This window comes from Marmota marmota, unplaced genomic scaffold (genome assembly GCF_001458135.2).
Source record: "Marmota marmota marmota unplaced genomic scaffold, marMar, whole genome shotgun sequence".
NCBI classification, from domain to species: Eukaryota; Metazoa; Chordata; class Mammalia; order Rodentia; family Sciuridae; genus Marmota; species Marmota marmota.
In genome coordinates, this window is record NW_026000241.1 from 13,013,578 (window position 1) to 13,037,413 (window position 23,836).

Genomic DNA, 23,836 nt, shown 5'->3' on the forward strand with positions numbered 1-23,836 from the left:
AGGGGGGAGGGTGGGAGGATGGGAAAGGCAGTGGAGCACAACAGACACTAGTATGGCAATTTGTAAATCAATGGATGTGTAACTGATGTGATTCTGCAATCTGTGTATGGGGTGAAGGTGGGAGTTCATAACCCACTTGAATCAAAGTGTGGAATATGATATGTCAAGAAATTTGTAATGTTTTGAACAACCCACAATAAAAAAAAAAAAAAAAAACTCTCTTCAAAAGTTACCTGAACTTACTGATAATCTCGTTTGAAAAAAATCAGACTGCACAGGTGTGCTTGGGTTCTAAGTGACACATGAATGACTTCCTTGCTCTTCATTTCCCTGTTGAAGAACATCATAGTTGCTTTCACATTTTGGTGATTGTGAATAGAACTGCTGTGGACTTCTGCATACAGGCTTCTGTGTGGCTCCAGGTTTTCATTTCACTTGAGTAAATACCTAAGAGTGCAATCACTAGGCCACCTGGTGACTGTGTTTACTTTTACAGGGAATTGCCAAACTGTCTTCCCAAGTGCTGTACCATTTTGGATGCCCACCAGCAGTGAGTAAGCGTTTCTGTTATTTTGCATCCTCACCAGCATTTGTTGTTAGTTTTATGAATCTTGGCCATTCTACTAAGTATTAGTGGTATTTCATTACAGTTTTAATGTGCATTTCCCTGAGGACAAATGATGTTGAACATTTTTCTCTTTTGCCACCCATGTGTCATCTTTGGTGAGTTGTCTATGCGGAATTTCTGCCCCTTTAAAAAGTTGGTTTGGTGGTTCTCTTATTTATTGTTGAATTTTTTTAAAGTTCCTTATATATTCTGAATACAAGCTCTTTATTAAGCTGTGGGATTTGCAAATATGTTCTCACAGTCTATGGCTTATCTTTTCATTCTCAACAGTATTTCAAAAATGAATGTTTTTAATATTGTTAAGTCCAATTTGTTAATTTTTTTTCTTTTAGGGATCATGTTTCTGAGTTTAGAAACTCATTGACAAACTTGACTTCACATAGATTTTTCTCCTGTATTTTCTTCTAAAAGTTTTATGGTTTTATATTTTGCATTTAGATCTATTTTGCATTACATTTTTAGGAGGTATAAAAGTGTGTCTAGTTCATGTTGTGGCAGATAAGCTTCTCTTTGTTCTAGCATCATTTGCTCCAAAGACTATTCTTCCCTCATTGAATTACCTTTGCACCTTTCTCAAAATTTTGACAATATTTGTGTGACATTATTTCTGGTTCATTCTCTTCCGTAGATCTCTGTGTCTGTCCCCCTGCCAATTCCACACTGTCATGGTTACTATAACCATATAGTAAATCTTAAAATTGGGTGGTACAACTCCTCAAATTTTATTCTGATTTTTCAAAATTGTTAAAGCTATTCTAGGTCTTTGCCTTTCCACACAAATTTTAGAATTGGTTATTCTATATCTACAAAAATTCCTAATTGTATTTTGATAAGAATTTTATTAAACCATATTTTGTGAGAATTAATATCTATTGTATGGAGCCTTCCAATTTTTGAACACAGTATTTTCATTTATTTGGTTTTTCTTTCATCCGCATCTTATAGTTGTTATCATTAGAGATTGTGACATATTCTGTTGGATTTATAGCATTGAAATTTGTCAGAATTTGCTTTAAGTCCTTTGGGTATAGATCCAGGAGAGAGATAGCTGGGTCAAATGGTGATTCCAGTCCTAGTTTTCCAAGGAATCTCCATACTGCTTTCCAGATTAGCTGCACCAATTTGCAGTCCCATCAGCAATGTGTGAGTGTGCCTTTTCCCCCACATCCTCGCCAACATTTACTGTTGGTTATATTCTTGATAGTTGCCATTCTGACTGGTAGATCATTTTCATTTAATATAATTATTAAATGTTTGTTTCCAGTGTTTTCATTTCCCTACTTTCTCTGTTTTTTGCTGCCTTTTATAAAGCTACTTGAGTATTTTTAGTATTACATTTTTATGTATCTACTGTTTTGTTTTTTTTTTAACTATCTCTTTGTATAGTTTTTTTTTTTTTGATGTTTGCTCTCTGGATTATAAAATGCATCTCTCAGTGTACTTAAGATAATATTTCACCACTTGAGTTGGAATATGCAACCTGGCTACCTCGTTGGTTTCTTTGTCCTCCCTGCTTCATGTTCCAATTGTCTTTTTTCTTTTTTTTTTTTTTTTTTGGTACTGGGGATTGAACTCGGGGCCACTCAACCACATCCCCAGCCCTATTTTGTATTTTCTTTAGAGACAGGGTCTCACTGAGTTGCTTAGTGCCTCACTTTTGCTGAGGCTGGTTTTGAACTTGTGATCCTCCTGCTTCAGCCTCCTGAGCCACTGGGATGACAGGTGTGTGCCACCACACCTTGCTTCCAATTGTCTTTTATGCTACATGTACATATACTGAAAATCTCATAATTCTTGCTATTCTACCATGAAAGGCAAAGAGAACATTTTGTTACATTTACCATTTCTCTTGCTCTTCCTTCATCCTGAAGTTCCTTTCCTTATGATATTTTTCTCTGAGGAACTTCCTTTATTTTAGAGCAGCTCTGCTTCTGTTATTTTTTTTCTTCACCTAAAAATGTCTTTATTTCACCGACATTCCTGAATGATAGATCATTCCTGAGTCATATTTTCTATATACAGAATTACAGTTTGATAATGCATTTATTTTAGCATGTTAAAGATACTCCACTTACTTTCTTTTGGTCTTGATGGTTTCTCATGAGAAATCTATAGTAATTCAAATCATTGTTACCCTCGAATTCATGCATCTTGGTTTTTCTGTCTGCTTTCAAGATTCTTTGTCTTCAACAATTTTGGTTATGACAAGTTTCAATCCTGGTTTCTGTGGATTTTTCTTGTTAGTGATTTACTCAACATTGTTTGATCACTAGGAATAGTTTTCGCTTTGGTTTATTCAAATATTTTTTTCATCCATTCATTCTTGGTCTTCTCATTCTGTAGCTCCAGTGGTACAAACTTTTTGTCATTGCCCCACAAGTTCGTGACAGGCTATTCATCTGTGGCTACAATATCTTTTCTCTGTGGTGCCCAGATTGGGTGATTTCTATTCATCCATCTTCAAGTTCCCTAACTCTGATCTCCATGTTACCATTCAGTCAGTGTAGTGAGGATTTCCGAGGCCCACTTTAGTTCTCAAATATCCATTTGGCTTATTTTTGCACCTTCTATATTCTCACCGATACATTCTCTTCTAATGCTTCTTTTAAGAGTACCAGTGCTTGTTTGCATTTTTATAACAATTTAAAGTCTTCATCAGGTAATTCTAACATCTGTTATTGTATTTACTGTGTTGAATTGATTGCCTTATGTGACTGAGATGTTCATGGTTGTTCAAATGCCAGTTAATTTTGAATTTTACCCTGGTCATTGTGTGTGTGTGTGTGTTTTTTCTTCTTCTTGTTGTTTTGTTTTTGTTTTTTACAATGCTGGTTATCAAACTCAGGACCTTGAGCATGCTAGGCAAGTGCTCTACCATTAAGCCCTATCCCAGTCATTTTAAATATCGCAGTATAAGACTCTCTCGTTGAAACCCCAATGAGAATATTGATATTTTTGTTTAAGCAAGCAATTATGCTGGTTAGTTTCAGCTGCAGGTTGGAACTGCCATTTTGAATGTTTCACAGGATTTGCAGTGCTGTGTGCCTCTATCTACTATGTCCCTTCCCCAGGGGTCAGTCTGGGATGTGGACAGATATATCTGTTAGGTCAATTCTGGGTCTGCCCTTAGGATCTGTTTCATGCATGCCTAGGCTGCGGATGAACCCAGGGATTCCATACACAGTATTACTGGGTTGCATTCCTAAGCTCTTCCTCAGGAATCTCCCCAGTACTTTCTGGTTTCCTGGGTCTCCCATTTTCTGTCTGGGGAGAAACTTTCCCTTTCCACAATTGCACCATGTCTGTTACTAACACTGGAAGAGCAGAGAGGAGGAGTTCTGACTTCAGATTCCTGTTGCTGGTTGCTATTGCTGCCACCAGCTGCCACTGCAGCCCCCGTAGAATTGCTCAGGTCCTAGGGTAACCACAATGGAGGAAGAGGAGCAAGGTGTGGGGGTTCGTCTACTCTAGGAGCTCTGGGGAGTCCCCTTTCCACTCTTCCAGCTGGGTTTTCCCTGGAGTGGTGTGTCTGCCCACTCTTGCCTCCCCTCTGGGCTGTGGGTTTGCTGAGGCTGGGCTGGCCTGCACTGGAGACAAGTGGTAAACTCTCCACCAGGCAGGTGCTTTGAACTCAGGGTTCTCCCCAAATTGGCCTATTGCTGTTGACCATCTGGCATTCTCAAATAGCTGGCCTGTGCATTCTCCCTAGGTTTGATAGTTGCATTCAGAGGGACAGACAGGGTGGCATGTGTTTTCTCTGTCTTACGCAGAAGTGGAACCTGATTGATATAATTTAAAGATTTTATTTTCTAATGTGCTTTTTGTACACAGGACAAGAGTTGATGTTTAACTGTAGAGTTCAGCTGCATGGTCAGATCACATGGTTTAGTGCTTGGGGCTCTGTTAATGCCTACGTTTATGACACTGCATATGATGCTATTTTGGTCTCTTCCTTGGATTGCACACTTCTCACCGTAGTTTTCTATTGGCACCTTGTAACCAACCTTTTGGGTAAAAGTTCTCTTATTTCTTTGAAAATTGTAGGGTGACTTCCTTGGAGTGTGGCCTCTGCACACATTCCCGTGGCAGGCCTGGCTGGGTCCAGGAGCCTAGGTGTAGCTCAGCTGAGCTGTCTGAGGCAGTCTGAGAAGTCAAGTGGGAATCTACACAGAGCTCTGATGTGCAGTGCACCTTCAATATAGGTTTGTGCTTACCTCAGACTTCTTGAACTCCAGAAGACATTTTCAAACAGCAGTCTTCTGAACTCACCAAGTTGAGTGTAGATTTCATAACAAATTTACATGCAGTTCTTTTAAGATGCAAATATTTGCAGAAATCACAGCTGATGCCAGTTGAACTGGTAGCTGGTCTCTGGCACACTCACGAAGTAGGAAAGGATCTCGGGGGAGGTGCAAATTCACTCACATGGAGTTCAGGGTCCATGTTAAGGTTTAATTACCCTATGATCTTCTTGAGAACAAGGGAGATGCTAATCCAGCCTAGGTGGCTATGATCAAGTGGAGAGACACAGAACACTTGGGCAGTGAGGTCAGCTGAGGCCAGTCAGGGCCAGCTTTATGGGGAGAGGATCAAGTGCATGTGCATTCCTGTAGTGGGCCCTGAAGTTTGCTAGGCCTCCATTACCTGATTATCTAGAAAACATGGCATGTACTCACTTTGCAAGGTGAGGCTGCTGAGAAGGTTAAATGAGAACATTTGGGAAACTGCAGAGCCCTCTGAAATGGAAAGTGCCACACAGTGTTTATCACAACAATATTAAACTAACAAACAAAGATCGAATTAAGAGGAGCAAGTCTTGCGGGTGTGGTGGTGCACACCTGTAATCCCAACAAATGGGGACACTGAGGAGGTAAGATTGCAAGTTGAGACCAATCTCAGCAATTTAGTGAGACCCTCGACAACTTAGAAGTTGAAAAAAATTTTAAAAGGTACAACATAAATAAATGAAAAGGCCTGGGGACACAGCTCAGTGGTAAAGTGTCCCTGGGTTCACTCCCCAGTAACAAAAATCAAAACAAAGGATCAAGTCTAATAGTAGAATTAAAGGTTCCACCCTAAAGCTTCTGTCTCAGCCTCACAGGAGGTGGACTTGTTTTATGTAGGGGCTGAATTGAGGTCTGTGGGTGCCAAGGCTGGGTCAGTTCCCATCCAAGCCCCTTCCAGCCCTGAGAGTTTGTGACCCCCACAGGTGGGTGTAGCCGAGTCAGGGATGCCAAGTGAGCTGTTCCCAGGACTGGTGATGAGTTGGGCACACTTCCTGGGGTTTGGTTGTTTCCTCCTCTCAGGCTCCTGAGATCCCCAGGCACTCAGAAGTATGATCCTTGTGTCCACATGAAAGGGATCATGTTAGGCTCAGAGCCCCAAGGGCAGATCTCCAGTTAGTAGCTGGCCTGCTGGGTCCCAGCACTGACAGTGGAGTTTTGATTTAACTGGAATGTTCAGGCTTCCAGACCACAAACCATCCTGAGGGACCCACAGGAAGGACCCACAGGTACCCACCCTGAACTGGTCAACTCCAGCCCCAGTGGACTCCCTTGTGCCCACCCCAGATTCTCATTTTCCTGCCTATATCCTCATGGTCAGTAGCACTCTGGGCTCCAGGGTTTGGGGGGGGGGGCTGCAGACTGCCTGGAGGCCCACTCTCCAGTGCCACAGGCAGCCTCAGCACCACGTGGGCCTGACACTCAGGGTGCCCATCCATAAGGGCGAGTCAGGATGGACCAGTTGGTTACTCTCTTCTCCTCACCTCCCTTGCAGATCACCTCCAATGAGAAGCACCTAGAAAGCCTCAAGAATGCTGGCAGCCTTCTGCAGGCTCTGGAGCAACTGGCTCCAGGTGATAGGTACGTGGGGCCCAGAAGGAGTCGAGCAGCCTGCACAGGGTTGGCAGATGCTCTCCACCACCCCTCTCCCCTCGTTTCTTCCTATATCAGGAACCAACACCTCCCACCGAGCCTGTCCTTGCCACTGAGACACTTCAGTGGGGAGGAGCTCTGTGCCCTCTACCTGCTGGGAAGCTTCACTATAGTGGAAAGAAGAGGGGAACAGGGATCAATATGGGGAAAGAAAGCCTAAGCTCTGCAGAATGGCGGTATCCCCACCACATGCCAGGAGGTTGGGTGGACGGTAACCAGGTGCAGATGCAGTGAGCCTGATGAGAGGCAGTGCCTGCTGGCCTCGTACACATGCCCCCATGGCACCTCAGCCAGAGGCATTGTCATCAGTACCTTGTGGCTGACCTGCAGGCCCAGCAGGCCTGGGGCAGAACTGGCAGCTCAGCCTGCTTCACGGCACGAGGATCAGCTGACTCTTGCAGGGGGCAGACTGGGAACACAGGAACAGAGCAGTCCACACGCAGAAGCTGAGTGTGGGGTTAGGCCAGCCTCCTGTGCCTCAGCTGGACAGTCCGTGGGTCTAGAACATCCTAGAAGTAAGGTCCCTATTAGGCCAGGGGTAGGTCTGTCCCCGAGGAGCATGTGACACACTGAGGGCAGGCACTGGCATCTCAGCCCAGGGTAACGCTGACACTTGGACACGAGAACGAGTCACTGGAGGACCATCCTACAGTAACATACAGCTGCCCCCACTGAACTTGCAGGGGGTGGCGTGGGAGGGGTGCCCACATTCGCTGTGGTCCAGCACCCATCCCTTATCAGCTGGTGCCGTGCAACTGGCCTCACTCTGAAGTCAGTGCCTCAGCATGGCCGGGGTAGAGGTTGGTGAATGCAGCCCTCCTCCCTGTGGCCACTGCCCCCAAAGCTGAGGGAGGTGGCCAGAGGTTGAACAGGCCAGTCTCCTGATCCCAGCTGCTCTCCCCACCCTGGGGAGGACCCATGCCCTAAGGGATGCCTGACCCTCATTCAGTGTGTGCCGTGGATCATGGAGTCAGGCATTTCCTGTGGTTTCTGTTTTCTGAACCGCAGGGTTCTGTGAACTCCCTGCTCGTGTTTCGGGTTGGTACTCATTTGAGTTAATACATGGCCGCCGTGTTGTCGAGACGAGTCTACTCTGTGGCAGCCCGCCTGTCCCATTGAATGCTGGATTGTGGGGAGGAGGACACTAGTTCTTGGCCTGCCCCAGCCCCTTTTCCTCCTCTGCAAAAAACAGATCAGTGGTTTTTCTCCAGCTTTTCCAGTGAGGTTAGGAGAGGCTGGCCTGGAGGCGAAGGGTCCCTTCCCACCTTGCTGGGCCCCTGTGGTGTCAGGTGTGGATGGACTTCTGGGGCTGCGCTGCAGGCCTGCTGTGCTGGTTTGTGGGTATCCATGGATCCTGGCCTTCTGCAGAGTCGTGGTGTAGTCACCCCAAGCAGGGCACTGGGGGTGAGGGGAGCCATTGAGGAGTGGAGTTTGACAGATAGCCCCTGAGAGCTCCAGCTCTCCCATGTCAACCTTTGTGGGGCTCCTCACCTAGCAGGGCCCTCTGCCTGCCCTTAAGCCAAAGCTAACACATTGTACTGGACCAATACAGGGGAGCTAGACCCAAATGTGCTTTAAATTGTCCAAATAAGGCTTAGCACTCCACAGGTGGTGGCCTCTCCTGCACCCACACACATCACTCTAGCAACCAAACATCGACACCAGGTAAACCTCGCCTTCTTTGGACTTGGCTCAGATGGCCCAGCCAGAGTAGGTGGCAGTTCTCTCAGTTCTGATGCTGCTCTGCGCAGGCTGATTTGCTTTCCTGGCCAGCCCCTCTGGGGCTGCTCTGGCAGGCGGGGTGGCAGTCTGGCCCCACCAGACCAGCCTGGGCTCAGCCAGGAGCAGGCCAGAGTTCAAAAGCATTCCCGCTATTCCCCGGGGCCTTTGATGCACAGAGCAGGAATTCATGGCACCATGTCCTGGTTGCAGCCCCATCCCACTGCCACCCGTCTTTCATGTGGCACCCCCACCCAACCGTTTATGTGGTAACAGCTCTATTTCTGTGCTGTCAAGAGTATGCCATGAGCTAATTTTACACTTCAAGGGTCAGTGCTATGTGAATGTCATTCTTTTCTTTGCTAACAGTTGCTAAATCATAGGTTCACAAGTGTCTCAAACAATGTGCTGGGGTGACCAAGTTTCCACTTTAAGTTTTTAATTGCGCATCTATACCTCTGAGAGCAGGAAACCCAAAGCTCCTGGCTGATTGGCCAGGAACTGGCAAAATGGAGCAGGACAGGCCAGTGAGGATGCAGAGTGGCTCTAGGACCCACAAGTCTGCTCCAGGAAGGAGCTGGGAAGGTCCCCTGAGGGTGCAGGCTCAGCAGTCTGGCTGCTGTCAGGTCCTTATAGTGCAGTATCAGTGCTCCTGGCAGAAGCTGATTTGATGTGAGAGAGTCAGGGCCTAACTTAAGGACACCAGCATGGCCAGATCTGAGCCCCACCAGAGCTGTGAGCAGCAGGATTCTCACCTCACAGCTCAAGAGCAGGGGTTCTTATTTCTGCTTGCCAGAGAGGTCATGTATAGAGCTCTAGGAAGCTGCTGTCCCACTGAATGCTTAAATGAAAAGGACAACCCCTTTGATCAAGGCCTTTCACCCCACACATGCCTGTTAAGTCTTGTCTACTTTGGTCTTTCTCACAGTTTATCTGTTGACAGTGTGGTGGCTTCCTTGGCCCTGGAAATCCTCCAAGCCGTGGGCATGAAGCAGGAAGGCACTTAGCGCAGGCCCACTTTGCAACACCAAGCCTTGGCTGCGTGGGTAAGGTCCTCTCCCAGACATTTGCTGCATCACCAGCCACAGCTGGGCCTGGACCCAATAAAACTCAGCTGAACCCAGAACCTGGGACTGAAGTTCTCTCACTAACTCTGGGCCCTAGACAACTGGTTCAGAATGGACTCGTTGACTCTTGTAGGGAAGCCCAGGTTTGCTAGCTATGATCAAGAATTCTCTCCGTGTGGGCTGAGTAGGCTTCCACTAAAGTAGGCCCTGCCTGTGCTACTAAAGCAGGGTCAGAAACAGTTCTGGGTCTGCTTCTCTATGGGAAAGATCTTTTACCCAGCTGCAACTCCAGAGCAAGCCTCTGGAAGGTAGTTTCAGCCCCTTGTCTTCCTCCCACTTTACCTGTCAGGACTTTTTTGTTCCAGGGACAAACTGATTTCAGTAGTCCTGGGGAGGACTGGGCAAGATTTACTAACCAGTACAGATAGGTTGAGTTTGCCTACAGGAATGCAAAAGGCTCAGGAATGCTGCCTTCCTAGACAGTATGCCCAACTAGATGGGATGATGGCATCAAGATCGTTTTCCCTTACTGTTACCACCTACCCACCTTATCCTGGAAAGCTTTCTAGCTTCTGCCTCATATTGTCTTGTCTGTTGGGTCCAGAGAACAGACATGGGTCTCCCTATTTTCCCAGCACACCTCCACCCCTTTATTTGTTCCTAGGGGGAACTGCCCTAGGGTTCAGGGTGTGGAGTCTTCCCAGAAGTGTTTCAGAGCAATGGAAGGTTCTTCTTTCCCCTTTTTATTTAAGCAGGGAGTAATCTTCAGTGTTGTACACAAAACAGGGAGGTTTTTTAATTTTCCTGCAAGTCAAGTGCAGTTATTTGGTGTACACTGTGGAAGGATGCAGGACTGCTGTCCTGGGGAAGGCTTACTCTTGAATATGGAAGGTAGGGTTGGATCTTGGACAGCTTCAACAAGTTGAGGCCATCCCTTGGCCTCTCTGAGGCCTCATTTTCCCCATCTAAAAAATGTTCATTACCTTATTCAAATCCCCAATACAGCCTGCACAGCAGGCCGCCTTAGCTTCATTTCATAGATGAGAAAACACTCAGGGGGCTGCTGTTTTACTTGCCCACAAGGCCGCACAGCTTGATTGAATTCAAGACTGTGACTCTGTAACCCTTGTGTCCATCAGTAGGTATTCAGAGCTTGATATGTGACTCAGTGTATTCTGTGTCCCACCACAGGCAGTTTCCTTTGCCCTCTCATAGTCTACTTCATGTCCACGGGTGAGAAGGCCTCAGGATTTAAGTCCTGCTGTGCGAGATGCCTATGGTTCAGGCCTGATTAGATCTGCCAGAGTATGGGATCTTGCCCGAGTACGGGGTAGTTAGTGGAGCAGCCAGAGGCCTGGATCAGCTTCAGGGGCTCTGCCTGTTGGGTGCACAGAACAGATACAGGTCTCCTTGTATCTGTCACCCCTCCTTTTATATTTGTTCCTGGGGGAACAGCCCTAAGGTTCAGGGTGTGGAGTCTTCTCAGAAGTATTTTGGAGCAGTGGAAGACTCTTTCCCCCTTCTATTTAAGCAGGGAGTAATCTTTGGTGTTGCACACAAAACAAGGAAGTTTTTGGTATTTCAGAATCATTTTGTCCAGTGGACCACTCCTGGCCAGAGCTCAACATTGCTGGCTGCTTTATTCCCTGTCCTCCCCAAGTCCCACCATTTCAATTTACAGGAAAGAGCCTATGGCACCTCCCGCTCCCCAGGTTAAGGACCATTCTGGGTTTTGTAGTCATCTAAGCATTTCATAATTTTTTAGTCTCACCATCTATGAATTCTTTCCTTAAATAGCTTGTTCCCTTCCCCCTTTAACAAAATTAAGTTCTATAGCATGCATTAGTAAGTTGCTTTTGTTCAGTATTGTATGAAAGAGATCTTGTAATGTACCCACACCCATATTGTGTGAAACTGTGGCTCTTTTACTATATAGTATGTGTTTTGTGTGGACAAAGACACCAGGACACATGGGCTTGCAACATGGGGTGTCACATCATGCTCCACAGACATCCTGGAGTTTTGAGGCAAAACCCAAACCAGTATTGGTACCACCTTTATTTAAAACCCTGATATTTTGGGGTAATGGTTATTTTTCTGGCCATCTAATAGTTAGTTCTACAGCTTTATGAAAGTTTTCCTCACTGACCTATGCTACTTCCAAAGTTTCTCTGAGTGCCTACATCCTATACACATTTCTGGTGCTGTGCCAACAACAGTGCTAACTACCTCTTTATAAAGTTAGGCTTGACAGCTACTAGAACAAGCCTTCCTCTCTTTCTTCCTAAATATTTTGGTGATTAACTGCCCTTAGTGCTTCTAAGTACATTCCAGAATACCCTGCTGATCAGAGTGTTTTAAACTTCAAAAGTATAGCAGTAGGCAAAAGTTCTAAGATGTTGTCTAGCTTATAAATCCTTTAACCCATTTTATAGGTGTTCCACATCTGTAACAGTCTAAACACAGTCTACATAAATACTATTAATATCGACATGTAAGCTCTAGATTGTCCTTCATCCTATTTTATTGCACCTATGTCAATATATTTAACTCAGTCCCCTGTCTTTAGTGTTAACCAACCTATCAGTACTGGCTGATTCTGTCATGCATGAGGCACCCTCTTTCAACTCCAATAACATTTTGTTTTTATGAAAGAAATATTTACAAAAAGTCTTCCCTAGATGAAGTTGATCTGAATGCATGTTGTCAGTCACTATGTTTTAAACATAGTAAACCAACAGGTTTCCTTAAGCATGAAACAGTTTCACTTTAAAAGACTAAAATCACAAGTCTTTACAAGTCTGTCCTGAGCAATGAACCCTGTCAGACCTACCACCAGGATGACTGGCTCATCTGGCAGATGGTGTGGAAGAAGACCTGTTCGGGCTCTCTGATTATGTTCAGACAGATAGACATAGACACTTAAGCATGTTTAATTATCAGTTCAAAGTGGAGCTGAAGAAATTCCCTTCTCTGAGTCACGCTTGGGTAAAGGTTCTTGAAGTTCAAATTCGTATACTTTTAAAAAATACTTGAAATGAAACACCATCTAAAAGAGGGTGATTATTTGGCTTTCAGCTTTCTCGACTTTTAGCTTAGTGTAGCTCAAAGACAAGGTACCCAGATATCTTTGAACTGGGGAGGCCTTTGATTACCTGAGCAAGATCAAGATTAAACCCATAACTACACCAAGAGGCTAGGGTGAAGGAGTACTAGTTCTTTAGTTAGAATCACAATATTTTAGGCTGAAATACACTGGGGGTAGGGGGGCGTTTTAAACCCAGGGCCAAGTACTAAAGAAACTTGGCAAATAATCCTATGCAGAGGGTAAGGTCTTCTCTCTCATTACAACTTAAAATTATTACTTTCACTATGTGAATTTTGCTCAGGATGAAGGTAGTCTGGGTAAACTTAAGACTCCTGTAACACTTAATGTCAAGGAAAAAAGGTGACACAATCGAATGAATTAAAAGTTTAATTCTGAACCATTTTTATAACCGTATTTTCTCTTGAAGCATTGTATCACAGCAGGTTACAACAACTTTGGGATAAAAGGCAACTGGTAAACTGTCCAAAACAAGGTTCCAAATAACACCTCTTACTGATTTACCCTACCCATACATATCCCAAATAAAGTTTTTGATCAAAAACATGAAATAGATCCACCTGCTTATTTTAAGCATATTAAAAAGGAAACTAATTGGACCATTTCTATTTGTCTATTTTATACAAAAAAGGCTACACAATGTTACACTTTCTTCAGATTACAATTAGAGTGATTATGAATTAGTGTTCTACACCATTACTCAATTCTTAAAAATTAGAAATTGCTGTAGCAGTATTCACTATAACATAACACTACAAGAGACTTAAAAAAAACTAACAGTTACTGCAAAAAAAAAAATAAAAAAGAAAATTAAAGAGCTACTTCAAAGCAAGCATAGTCAGTACCATTACAGATATTTAAAAAAAAAAAATTTTTTTTTTTTTTTTAACAAGCAAGGCTAGGGTTTGATAAATTCCATCTTGTGATCCATTCTTGTGCATTCTTCACTTCTTGAGTCACTCCCAAAATCCATTTGTATTGTTACTCCTCGACCAAAAAGGACCAGAACAAAAAGTTTACTTCAATTGTTCCCATAGGAAACTCAGCTTGGTTAGTGTGTCAGGCACTTTCTGAGATACCAGCCCACCCCTCGAGCCCTCTCAGCAACTCTACAGGCCAATCACAATGCAAGTTCAGACAATACAGCTGTATAAAGAGAGAAAGGCTGCTATTAATGTTTAAAACAGCAAATGTTACTCATTTGAGTATTAAGTTGCAAAAGCTGTGGCAAAAAACATTAAAGTTAATAACTTCCACACATGATCACATAACAACCAGAAATCTGAGAACATCCAAATGTTCCAAGACATCTCCTTTCAAAGTATATATCTTTGTGGCAGATTTACAAATAGGCCTAAACCACTCCCACCCTACCAACCAAGTCTTTTCTGAAGTTCTGTAGGCAGAGTAAAAGTATTTTACCCAAACTGGCTTTTTTAAACTTCTTACCTAAAGGATGATTTACAGGTCAGTATCAAACCAGGCCAGCTGATTGCTGTCACCTGGAGGCAGCCCATCCATGAGGTCCTGGGCATGTCCCAGATCTGGCAGCCCATCAACTGGATAGTCAGCACCAGGGTGATGGCCACCCATCTCATGCTCCATCATGGGGTCCATACCCAAGGCATCCTGGCCGTATCCACCAGAGTGAAAAGAGCGATAGCTGGGATCTAGAAAATTTGGGGTGGCAACAAAATGGGAGAGAAACACACAGGTTGACACTGAGGTTAGGGCAGCCACAGTTTAGTAGCAAACTTGTCAGAAAACAGTCCTTTCCAACGTCTTGAACCTCTTTCTTGAGCCAAGCAGTGACTCACTGTAGGCCTCAAGAGCCAGGCCACCCGTGAGACTACATAAGCCGTGTGTTTCACTAGAAGCACACCAGCGGTTTCAGTCATACCATTCACATACTCTTGAACACTCTGCTTTTTACCCTGGAAGAGACTTAAGGTGCCTGAGGAAAAAAACGGCAATCCACTGTGTGGCCTCTTAGGCATTGATTAGGGAAATAATAACAAGGCAGTGTGATGGGGTGAAGTTTTGGTTATACCCACAAAAAACAAAACTCAAGACACTCTTTCCAATGACACCTTAAAGGGTTGACATTGATCTGCCATGGTAAGAAGGCTATGAGTTTCAGAGTTTAGGAAATAGGTAAAACCAGATGAGATTATGAATTTAAGAAGGTTCAGAGTTATTAGTCTACTCTATCCTTCATCTTCATTATCAAGATTCAAATTAGCTTTTCAAAACTAACTACGTAAGTACTGACACACACATACCCCCCCATCTGAGCTTATAGATAGATTTGCAGACAAAGGTATTATGGGTTCTCTGACCAAAAAGAATAAAAAGCCAGGCAACTGGAACATCCTACACAGCACAGATCCAGAAGTGACGTGTATTTGGTGGTGTGATCCTGCTGCATGCTCAGTATGTGTGGTTCAAAATTCCCTATGCTCAATTAAAAAAATAGTATTGCTGACTCTGGAATTTAAGAACTGCCTTTAATTGCAGCCACTACTTTCTTGCCAACACTGGTTTCCCAGAAGAGCAAACTGGCTCTGTCATAAAATTTTATAACTTTATCATGGTCTGGAGTTAAATATGGAGAAATATGAGAGACATACCATCTTGGCGATATCCAAGGGGCTCTCCCTGGGCACCAATATCAAGTCCAAGATCAGCAGTCTAGATAAATGAGTACAAGGTAAGAAAGAATACAAGGAAAAAATGAAAATTCTCAACTTATACTTTCTTGCATTCTCTGAAGATTACAAAAGTCATGGAAGGCAATATTACAAAAACACTTTAAAAATCAGAGTCCTTCAAACATCCCTCCCTCAAAGATATTATTTTTAATTGTGTGCAAAGAGAAAACATTTAACTAATTCTTTCAACTAAACATACTAACCACTTACTACATGCCAGACACTGCACTTTTGGTGCTAGAGATATAGCAATTAACCCAATGGGCACAATGCCCCATTCCCCCTCCAAGGAGCTGCTGACAGAATGTACTGTAGGAAAGAGATGATTTTTAGCCTGAGCAGCTGGAAGAACAAAGTTGCCATTAACTAAGACAGAGAAGACCTATGAGAATAGGTTTGGCATAAGGATGGGTGGCTCAAGTTGGAACATGTTAATGTCTATTAAAAACCCAACTAACACATTACTCACTGTTTAAAAAAAAAAACCTTAGATTGCCAATTTTTCTTTCCATTCATTCAACAAATATAATTCACTGTATGACTATGTTCTGTAGTTTATTATTATAGGGTGGGTAAAACAGACTTCCAGGTTGGCTTTAATTTTGTTTACTACAGTGTTTCAATGAAATCCTGCACTGAAGAAAAATTCGTTTCTACTTTTATTTGTTATAGATATGAAAAACTGTTTTTAAAAAAGTATCAATAAATTGACTTGAATTAACTGCTTAACACACTGCCTCTGCCTCTTTCCTATATACCCTTCCTCAAAAATATCTTCCTTATGAATTCTAAGGGACAACTTGTTTAAATGATTCTGAACTGGTTACTTCCTTCTTCCTCAAAGCAGTTGCTGAACAGCATAAAGACAACCAACACTCCATCCAGGGATAGATACCATCAATGAAAATGAACATGTACTGAGTGCTGCAAACAACAATCTAGCAATCTGCTCTAGCAAACTACCAGATCAATGTGAACACATTTGCCTACCTCATTCCAAGCCATAGGCTCTGTTCTGAAGAGGGAACTGGTTAGCTCAACTGAGAGCCGTTTCTTATAATCCTGTGGCTTATCCTCAGACATTCGAAATAGAACAGCAGCTGCATACGTTGCTGGGAAAGGAAGAGAAAAATGGCCATTGAGGAAAAGCTGAGGCTTTACTGTCCGCACATATCCACTAAAAGGCTTTTGTTCCTTTTCTACTTACCCACACCTTCATTCCTAGAGTGAAGTAATTCTGTCAGAGGAGCTGTGGCTCCCTCTGCTTCAATAGCTTCTGCAGCCTCCTTGTCCTGAGCAAGTTCACAGAGGACCCCTGCAGCTACTCTTTGGATATTTTCAATGGGAGAATAAAGCAGCTAAGGAGAAAACACATAAACAAGACCTAATTAAATCTAAAATTAAAAGCATGGCAAGCACCCCACTGTGGTGCAAACATTCCCAATTGGGAGTGTGAGCAGCATTTATTGGTTTCAAATCACATTCTCTGAATAATGCTCTAGAACACTGGAATTCTATCTAGAATACTCTTGAGTTACAAATCCTTTCTTCAGAGGCCATTTGAATCTAAGATCTAGAAAAACCAGAGCTGGTTGGATGCCTGTGCCCTGGCAGCCCAGGCCAGCTTCCATCCTCCAAACCTGAGCAACCCTAAAAATGTAATGTGAAGTTTCTCCCCTCTTCTTGAAGGTTTAGTCACAGTGTTTCTCCTTATAATGACAAAGGAAAATGAAGGACATTTTCATAAAATTAAGTATTGGTTGTCTCTATTTTGGTCTCTCTTAATTTTCTGAAAACGTAAGAACATATAAAATCTAGATCCAGAATACCTCACTTAAAAACGAAACATACCTGCACAAACAATGGAATGGTATTTAGTCCTCTGATTACAATTCGGTTGTGAACATCCCGAGCTAGGATGTGAAGGGCTCCAGTACAACCTTCAACTATTTCTTCCATGCGGACACCCTCCTATCGAAAGAAATATGGTTAACAAATAGGGTAGTCTTCTCTCTAAAGTTTATAAAACTTGAACAGCTTTTCATTCTGAGCAGCAATTACTAGACTATAATTATTCACTTACATACCCAAAGGTCCCCATAATCTACAATTAGTTCAGGAATGAGGGAGGATTCCATCATGTGAAATGTCACTGAAAGGAGGCGCCCCGGCAGCACTAATTCCAAGCAGCACCCCTCCTCCATACCCAGGGCTGTGCACAAAGCAAACAGCCCTCTATATCTATGGGTTCCATATCTGCAGATTCAACCAACCACAAATCATTAGTATTTGAAGTGAAAGAACTGGGCCTATACTGAACACACATAATCTTTGCTTGTCATTATTTCCTAAACAGTATAATATAACTATATTATATGTGCACTATGCAAGGGGTAAATGAAAATGCAAGTCCCCGGTAGTACCACAACAAAACCCTAGGGACACCAATGACCAATTGTGCGATTTCTGTATGCCTTGATTCCCAAAGGTAATTCTCTTATACTAAGATACCAACCATGCTAGGTAAGAGGGTTTGAGATGACACACAGAATAATGCTCAGACTACCTCTTGCTATTTTCCCTATTTTTGGACATCTACATTTATTTGGTGAAATACTTACTTAGTTAATCTACTCTTCATGTCTACCAAGACTATTTAACAACAACTATATAGGAGAAGGAAGTTAGCTTTTGTAAAGTATTTATTATATGCTTTCTGTTTCTGGGTTAATTTTTTTTGTTTTGTTATGATTCTGCTTTCAGTGGCTTTATAAACAACTTCCTTCTTTGAAATTTTAAAAAAGGTTCCCATCCGCATTCTATTAAGCTACTCCATGGAAATGGGTCAATAACAAATAAATGGAGAAAGGAAAGCCACAATATGAGTGAATACACAGAACAATTAGCAATATGGGAATCCTAAGATCTTTTCCAGTAGGGTTTGTCTTTGTTTTAAAATAACCTAATTTAACCCAATCCCAAGTTTTCTATATTCTGTGATTATTGCAATGAAATTGACACAGGTACATAATATAATCATACTCTTACTATTATATAAGCATATATTACAGAATTATACATACATGTATTAAGTTTTTATAGGTGTGTTCCACATCTGGGACAGGGGACAAAAATGGGTTAAATAAGAAAACTTTTTCAAGTTCTGAATCTTGAAGGGCTCAGGAATCAGAAGTGTTTTTATCTTTACAAGATTATACACTTAGTTTTAAGACACTAACTTGACACGAGAGCTTTAGGATGAGAATATTATGGGTAAAGATTTCAAAAATCGTATTACTTATTCTTGAACTCTATATTATATTCTTAGGTCTGAAAACAGTTTAAAACCTCACATGGAAGACACAGTAAAAAGACCTGTAAAGCATTTATAGCAAAACTTATCTTTTAGTGGAGGATAAGAAGCTCTAAAATCATACAGACTGGTATTCAAATTAAAGCTCTACTGAATTTCCTAAGTAGGTAAGCCTCTGTATGCATTAAATGACAGCACTCATTAAGTGTCTAACCCTACAGTAGCAAATTATACTCCCACATTCTCTGCTTAAACCATGCCAAAAACATGTCCTAGAAAATGTCACTAGGGACCACTTTACTCTGTATCTTCTTTGCAGCCATAGAAACATTTTAGTTTTTTTCATCATCATCAGTCCTGCAGTTAGAGGTTTGGGAGAGCCAATAACTGAGGAAGTTTTCAATGTATACATTCCTTTAAAATGCCAGATATTATAGTAAAGATTTACCTACCACAAACTGCTGCTGTGTTCCACCCATGGAAGTACGACGCTGGGTATCCTGATGTGCACGAACAAGCAGCTGAACTAGTCGTGGAATGGCACCCTGTTCACGCAAAGGTGCATGATTTGCTGGACAAAGGGCAAGATTTCGAATCAATCCAACAGTAGCCTGTAGATAAGAGGGAAGAAATGGCATACAAATCAACAAAATCATTTTTTTAGCCTATAATTATCACTAAAACGATTGGCATTAACTAAAAAGCAATAATAACTACACAAAATTTCAGAATCCGAACATCATTCCAGCCACATTTCTGAAGGAATACAATTCCTATTTATCAATCCCTATGCCTAGACAGTCATCTAATAGCTAAAGGTGGTTCATTTTCAATTCTGACGGCATTCTATTTGACAACATACCTTTATCAGAGGCCAATGGGATGGTGGGTGTAGGAGTTTAACGACAACTGGTAGTCCATAGTGAAGGCGAACAGCATTCTGGGCCATCTCTGCTTCCTGATGTCGGCTAGTCAGATGACGAAGAGCACAGATGGCAGGCTCAGTTATGTCCTCCCTGTCACCAGCACGAAGGACAGTACGTACAAGAGCCTCTATGCCACCCACTTGGCACACCATCATCTTGTTCTTGTAATTATTGCAAGTGAGGTTAGAAAGAATTCCAGCTGCACAGGTGACCACATTTATATCATCTGAACCCAAAAGCTGAACAAGAGTCCCAAGAAGACCTTCCATCCCTTCCTATGGAGATAAAAACAGATGCTTAGTACATATGCATCTAAATCCTATCACCAAAGCACCAGCTGCCTCAGAATTTACCTGTTTAGTTGCAGCATCTGAAAGATTCCTAAGAGTCCAAAGACAGTTCTGAACAAGACGTTGACTTGGATCTGTCAGGTGAAGTCCTAATGCTTGCATTCCACCTAGAAAATTACAAAGGATATAATGCAACGGCCATTAGCTATACATTCCTGAAAGTTCTCAATGTCTTCTACAGTCACATAAATCTCCCTCTTTATTTTCAAAGTCAATCTCCCCACCTCCTTGATACTTTATTCCTGATTTTCCAGGGTGTACTTTGGTTTTTCTTTAACAATTCACCTCACTAGTGACAACTTCTGTGAAATATCTATAGTTCCTTCTTTTCCTATATGGAAAATGTCTTCATTATCTTCATTGCCCCCCTGTAGGTAATAGTTCTATTACTTATTTCTTTTCATCCATGCAGTCATTTAAAAAATATTTATTTAGTACCAGACCCTGTTCTGAGCTGCACATACACTAGTATGAGGGAGGTAGCAGATACCAAATATACAATTAATAAATTAAAATACAGGTATTAAGCACTACAAAGAAAAACAACATAGGATAATTGGGGGGGCACATTGCAATTTTAAGTAGGTAATTAGGTCACTTCAGAGTGAGAGTGACATTTGAGCAAAGTCTTGAAGTAACTATGTAAATTCCTGGGGTAGAAACCAATTCTGAAAGGTGGCCATATAAAAGTCACTGACGGGCCTGGTGTGGTGGTATGTGCTTGTAGTCTCAGTTAATCGGTAAGTTGAGGCAGAAAGATAGCTTGAGCCAGTATGAGCAACACAGTAAGACCCTATCTTATAACAAATGTCACTGACTCCAAAATATATTAGCCCAAAGGTTCACACTTTCCTTCATTTATGACCTTTAATGGGAGAAATTTATTCTGGAAAAGGCATATAAAATGAAACCCAATCCTCCATACTAGTTTAACTTCACCATCTCTCTTGAACTAATAACATTTCTGAATGCAGCGAGAGACACTTTCCCTTGTTCATTCGTCAGATCATCTCAGATTCTTTCCTCACAGTAGCTCCAGCTACAGTGATCTGCATAAAATTGATGCTCAGAATTTGTTAAATGACAACTTTCTTTTCCACTAAGACTTCATTCCCTCCCTCTACACAGTTATTAACACTAAGAGAATGGATCTTGCTCATCAAAATATCTTAAGAGACTTTAAAAACATACAACCATTCTGATTTGGCAGGTCTAAAGTGGAAAGTCCCAGGCAGATGACTTTGAGACACTGTCCCTGACCCTCTCCACTTTTCTTCCTATCTTAACCTTCATGGACTAAAAGAACTTCTAAAATTTCTAGTTCTGCCTTCATCTGCATCCTGGTACCATATAGTTTACCAGATACCTACTTACACTCTGAATATGTCAGCTTCTTATTTTAAGAAAAAGAAGAAAAAAACAAGCAATCCTTCTGATAGTTTCATTTATCTTCACAGTACCTGTGTTCTCCCCACCACAAACCACTTCTGATTGCCCCCTTAGTCCCTTACCTATTATATTATCTCAATCTTTCAGAAGTCTCAAACATTGACAAATTTGCCATATATCTCTAAAAACAAAGTATTTCATTCCTATTATAACATCTCAGTGATCTGGTCCTCTTAAACTTTTGGTCACACTATTGATCCACACAATGTTAATATTAATATTCCAAACGCATTGCTCTGGTGCTATGCCACTGTTCAACAACCAAAGTTTCTTGTTAGCTTTGTTTTTTTTTCTTTTGCAACAGGTTTATACAGAGATTTTTAAATAATTTGAGGCAAATGGCCTATGGTAAGGAGAGAAAAGCTTGTGTTTATTTGGTAGGATCAGTAATTTTAGGTAAAGAGTTCTCCTTTCTGTTTTTATTTCACTGGGCTGAAGAGGTAAAATCCCACCAGGGGCTATATACAAAATAGTAAATTTTATAAGGCAAACCCAGAGACCCAAATTTAATATATATCAATATTCTCCTGGCAAAAACTGGTACACTAAAAAAATTGTTTCCCTGGGGAGAGCTAAAATGCTATTTATTACCTAATTTATGATTCTGTTTATGATGGTTTCCCTCTACTTTTTAAAAATTTTTTAATTGATTTTTTAAAAAATGACAGCAGAATATGCATTACAATTCTTACACATATACAGCACAATTTTTCATATCTCTGGTTGTATATAAAGTATGTTCACACCAATTCGTGTCTTCATAAATGTACTTTCCACCATCCTTGCTAACTCTCTATCCCCTCCCTTCCCCTCTGCCCTATCTAGAGTTCATCTATTCCTCTCACGCTCCCACTCCCTACCCCACTATGAATCAGCCTCCTTATATCAGAGAAAACATTCGGCATTTGTTTTTTTTGGGATCTTCTCCAACACCATCCATTTACCTGCAAATGTCATGGTTTTATTCTCTTTTATTGCTCAGTAATATTCCATTGTGTATATATGCCACATTTCTTTTTATCCAATCATCTACTGAAGGGCATCTAAGTTGGTTCCAGTTTAGCTATTGTGAATTGTGCCACTATAAACATTGATATGGCTGTGCCCCTTAAAAACAGCATACTACTAGGACATAGCCACATCAATGTTTAGTTTCTTATTATCTTTAAGATAAATATAACCTTAGGGAATCCTTTAGAATTCAGATCCCACCTATTCTTCCAAACTAACTGAAGTTACACCAAAATTGGAATAAAGCACACAACTCCAGAAACAAAAGGAGCCTAGAAAGTCCTGCATGATATTGTCCTGCCTAATTCATCAACCACTGGGACATTCACCCTATTACCAAATTCTATCTATCTACATGTTCTTCTTCAGCACGTGAAGCTCCACGATCTCTTTCCTACTCATACTACACATTTATTTCTTTTCTCTACCTTCAAAGCATTTACCACCACTACCCCCATTTAGACAGTAGAAAGGGCTCCTTCTTACCATGCAGTCCCATTTAATATTTCCTTTGTAGTAATGCCCTTTCCAATTAGCCAGTTCCCATCACCGTTAATTCTGTTTTCATTATTTGCTATTTATTTCTCACATAACATGCATTCCAATTTATTTTTGTCACATTCCCCAGAATGAGAATAAGCACAGGAACCCTATGTGTTACCCAAGGTATATCATGTGCCTAATCCGTTGCTTAAAATACATTAGGTGCTAAGTATGTTCAGAGTAAACAAACATTAGAATAACTTAGTGGAAATCTTAAAAAAAAAAAAAAAAAAGAATAGAATATTCCTAGGCTTCCATTCCATAAATTTTAAGCTACCAACAGACCTTTTGTCATTTCAAATAAGTTGTTTATCTTCACTTAAAAAAAAACATTTTAGGGATTATGATTAAGTTAGCCTAATTATCTGTACTTTTAAACAAATAATACGGGTGTCTCTGGAAGAGCTTACAGAATTTACATCCTCTTGTTCTATGAACTCAGCCATACTTGCCTAGCTCAAGCTTATGGATCCCACTGTCAGCAAGCCAATCCAGGCAATCATAATCCCCTTCTTTCCCATAAATTCTCAAGTAAAATTACTGTTAACAAACACAAAGTGTGTTACCAACTCTATATCCCAACATTTTCTTCTATTAAATGCCTTTATATTTTTCCTCTCCCAGTAGTGATCTGAAGCTTGGTTTGAGAATCTAGGTAGATGATACTAGGTGGGTTATAGAAAGAAGAAAGGACGCTAGATAGCTGAAAAATAACAGTTTCCAAGACTTCTAACGAAAGACCCTAGTGCAAACCATGTACTCTTTTTTCCTACCGCCAACATGTACACAATATAAACTAACACATACAATTTTTGCCTCATTAAAAATACTTACGGGGAAAACAACAGAGGAACAGTAGAAACAGTAAAAACTATTTTTCACAACAGACCAACAGCTCACTGACAATACAGAATACCAAAGCAAAACACTGTATGTGAGTTTAATTAAATTTAAATAGCACCAAACCTGGGACAAGCAGAACGTACCCTTTTTTGAATGTGATCTTGGCTATAAATTCAATAGGACTATCTACTTTCAGTTGGTAAATTCCCCTTGTCCTAAAGTAAGTAATCTAAT

The 23,836-nt window shown here is 41.5% G+C and overlaps 2 protein-coding genes across 5 annotated transcripts in view; one reads left to right on the plus strand and one right to left on the minus strand.

The window, feature by feature from the left end:
• Window positions 1-13,314, plus strand: part of Ulk4 (unc-51 like kinase 4) — a 522,779-nt gene extending 509,465 nt beyond the window's left edge. Inside the window, 2 exon segments of the mRNA XM_048795329.1 lie at window positions 6,407-6,492; window positions 9,212-13,314. Coding sequence (XP_048651286.1) covers window positions 6,407-6,492; window positions 9,212-9,290 — 165 coding nt within the window. The 3' untranslated portion in view covers window positions 9,291-13,314.
• Window positions 1-23,836, minus strand: part of Ctnnb1 (catenin beta 1) — a 61,995-nt gene that overhangs the window by 34,836 nt on the left and 3,323 nt on the right. The window contains exons 7-15 of one of the 4 annotated variants that reach the window (XM_015489449.2): window positions 19,760-19,863; window positions 19,343-19,681; window positions 18,933-19,091; window positions 17,019-17,138; window positions 16,375-16,525; window positions 16,158-16,279; window positions 15,087-15,147; window positions 13,906-14,126; window positions 12,810-13,443 (exon numbers count right to left, since the gene is read on the minus strand). In XM_015489449.2, the coding sequence (XP_015344935.1) occupies window positions 13,918-14,126; window positions 15,087-15,147; window positions 16,158-16,279; window positions 16,375-16,525; window positions 17,019-17,138; window positions 18,933-19,091; window positions 19,343-19,681; window positions 19,760-19,863 (1,265 nt within the window). In that variant the 3' untranslated portion in view covers window positions 12,810-13,443; window positions 13,906-13,917. Of the gene's footprint in view, window positions 1-12,809; window positions 14,127-15,086; window positions 15,148-16,157; window positions 16,280-16,374; window positions 16,526-17,018; window positions 17,139-18,932; window positions 19,092-19,342; window positions 19,682-19,759; window positions 19,864-23,836 lie in introns of those variants that run through there. The other 3 variants (XM_015489448.2, XM_048795328.1, XM_015489447.2) reach the window with 3 other exon arrangements.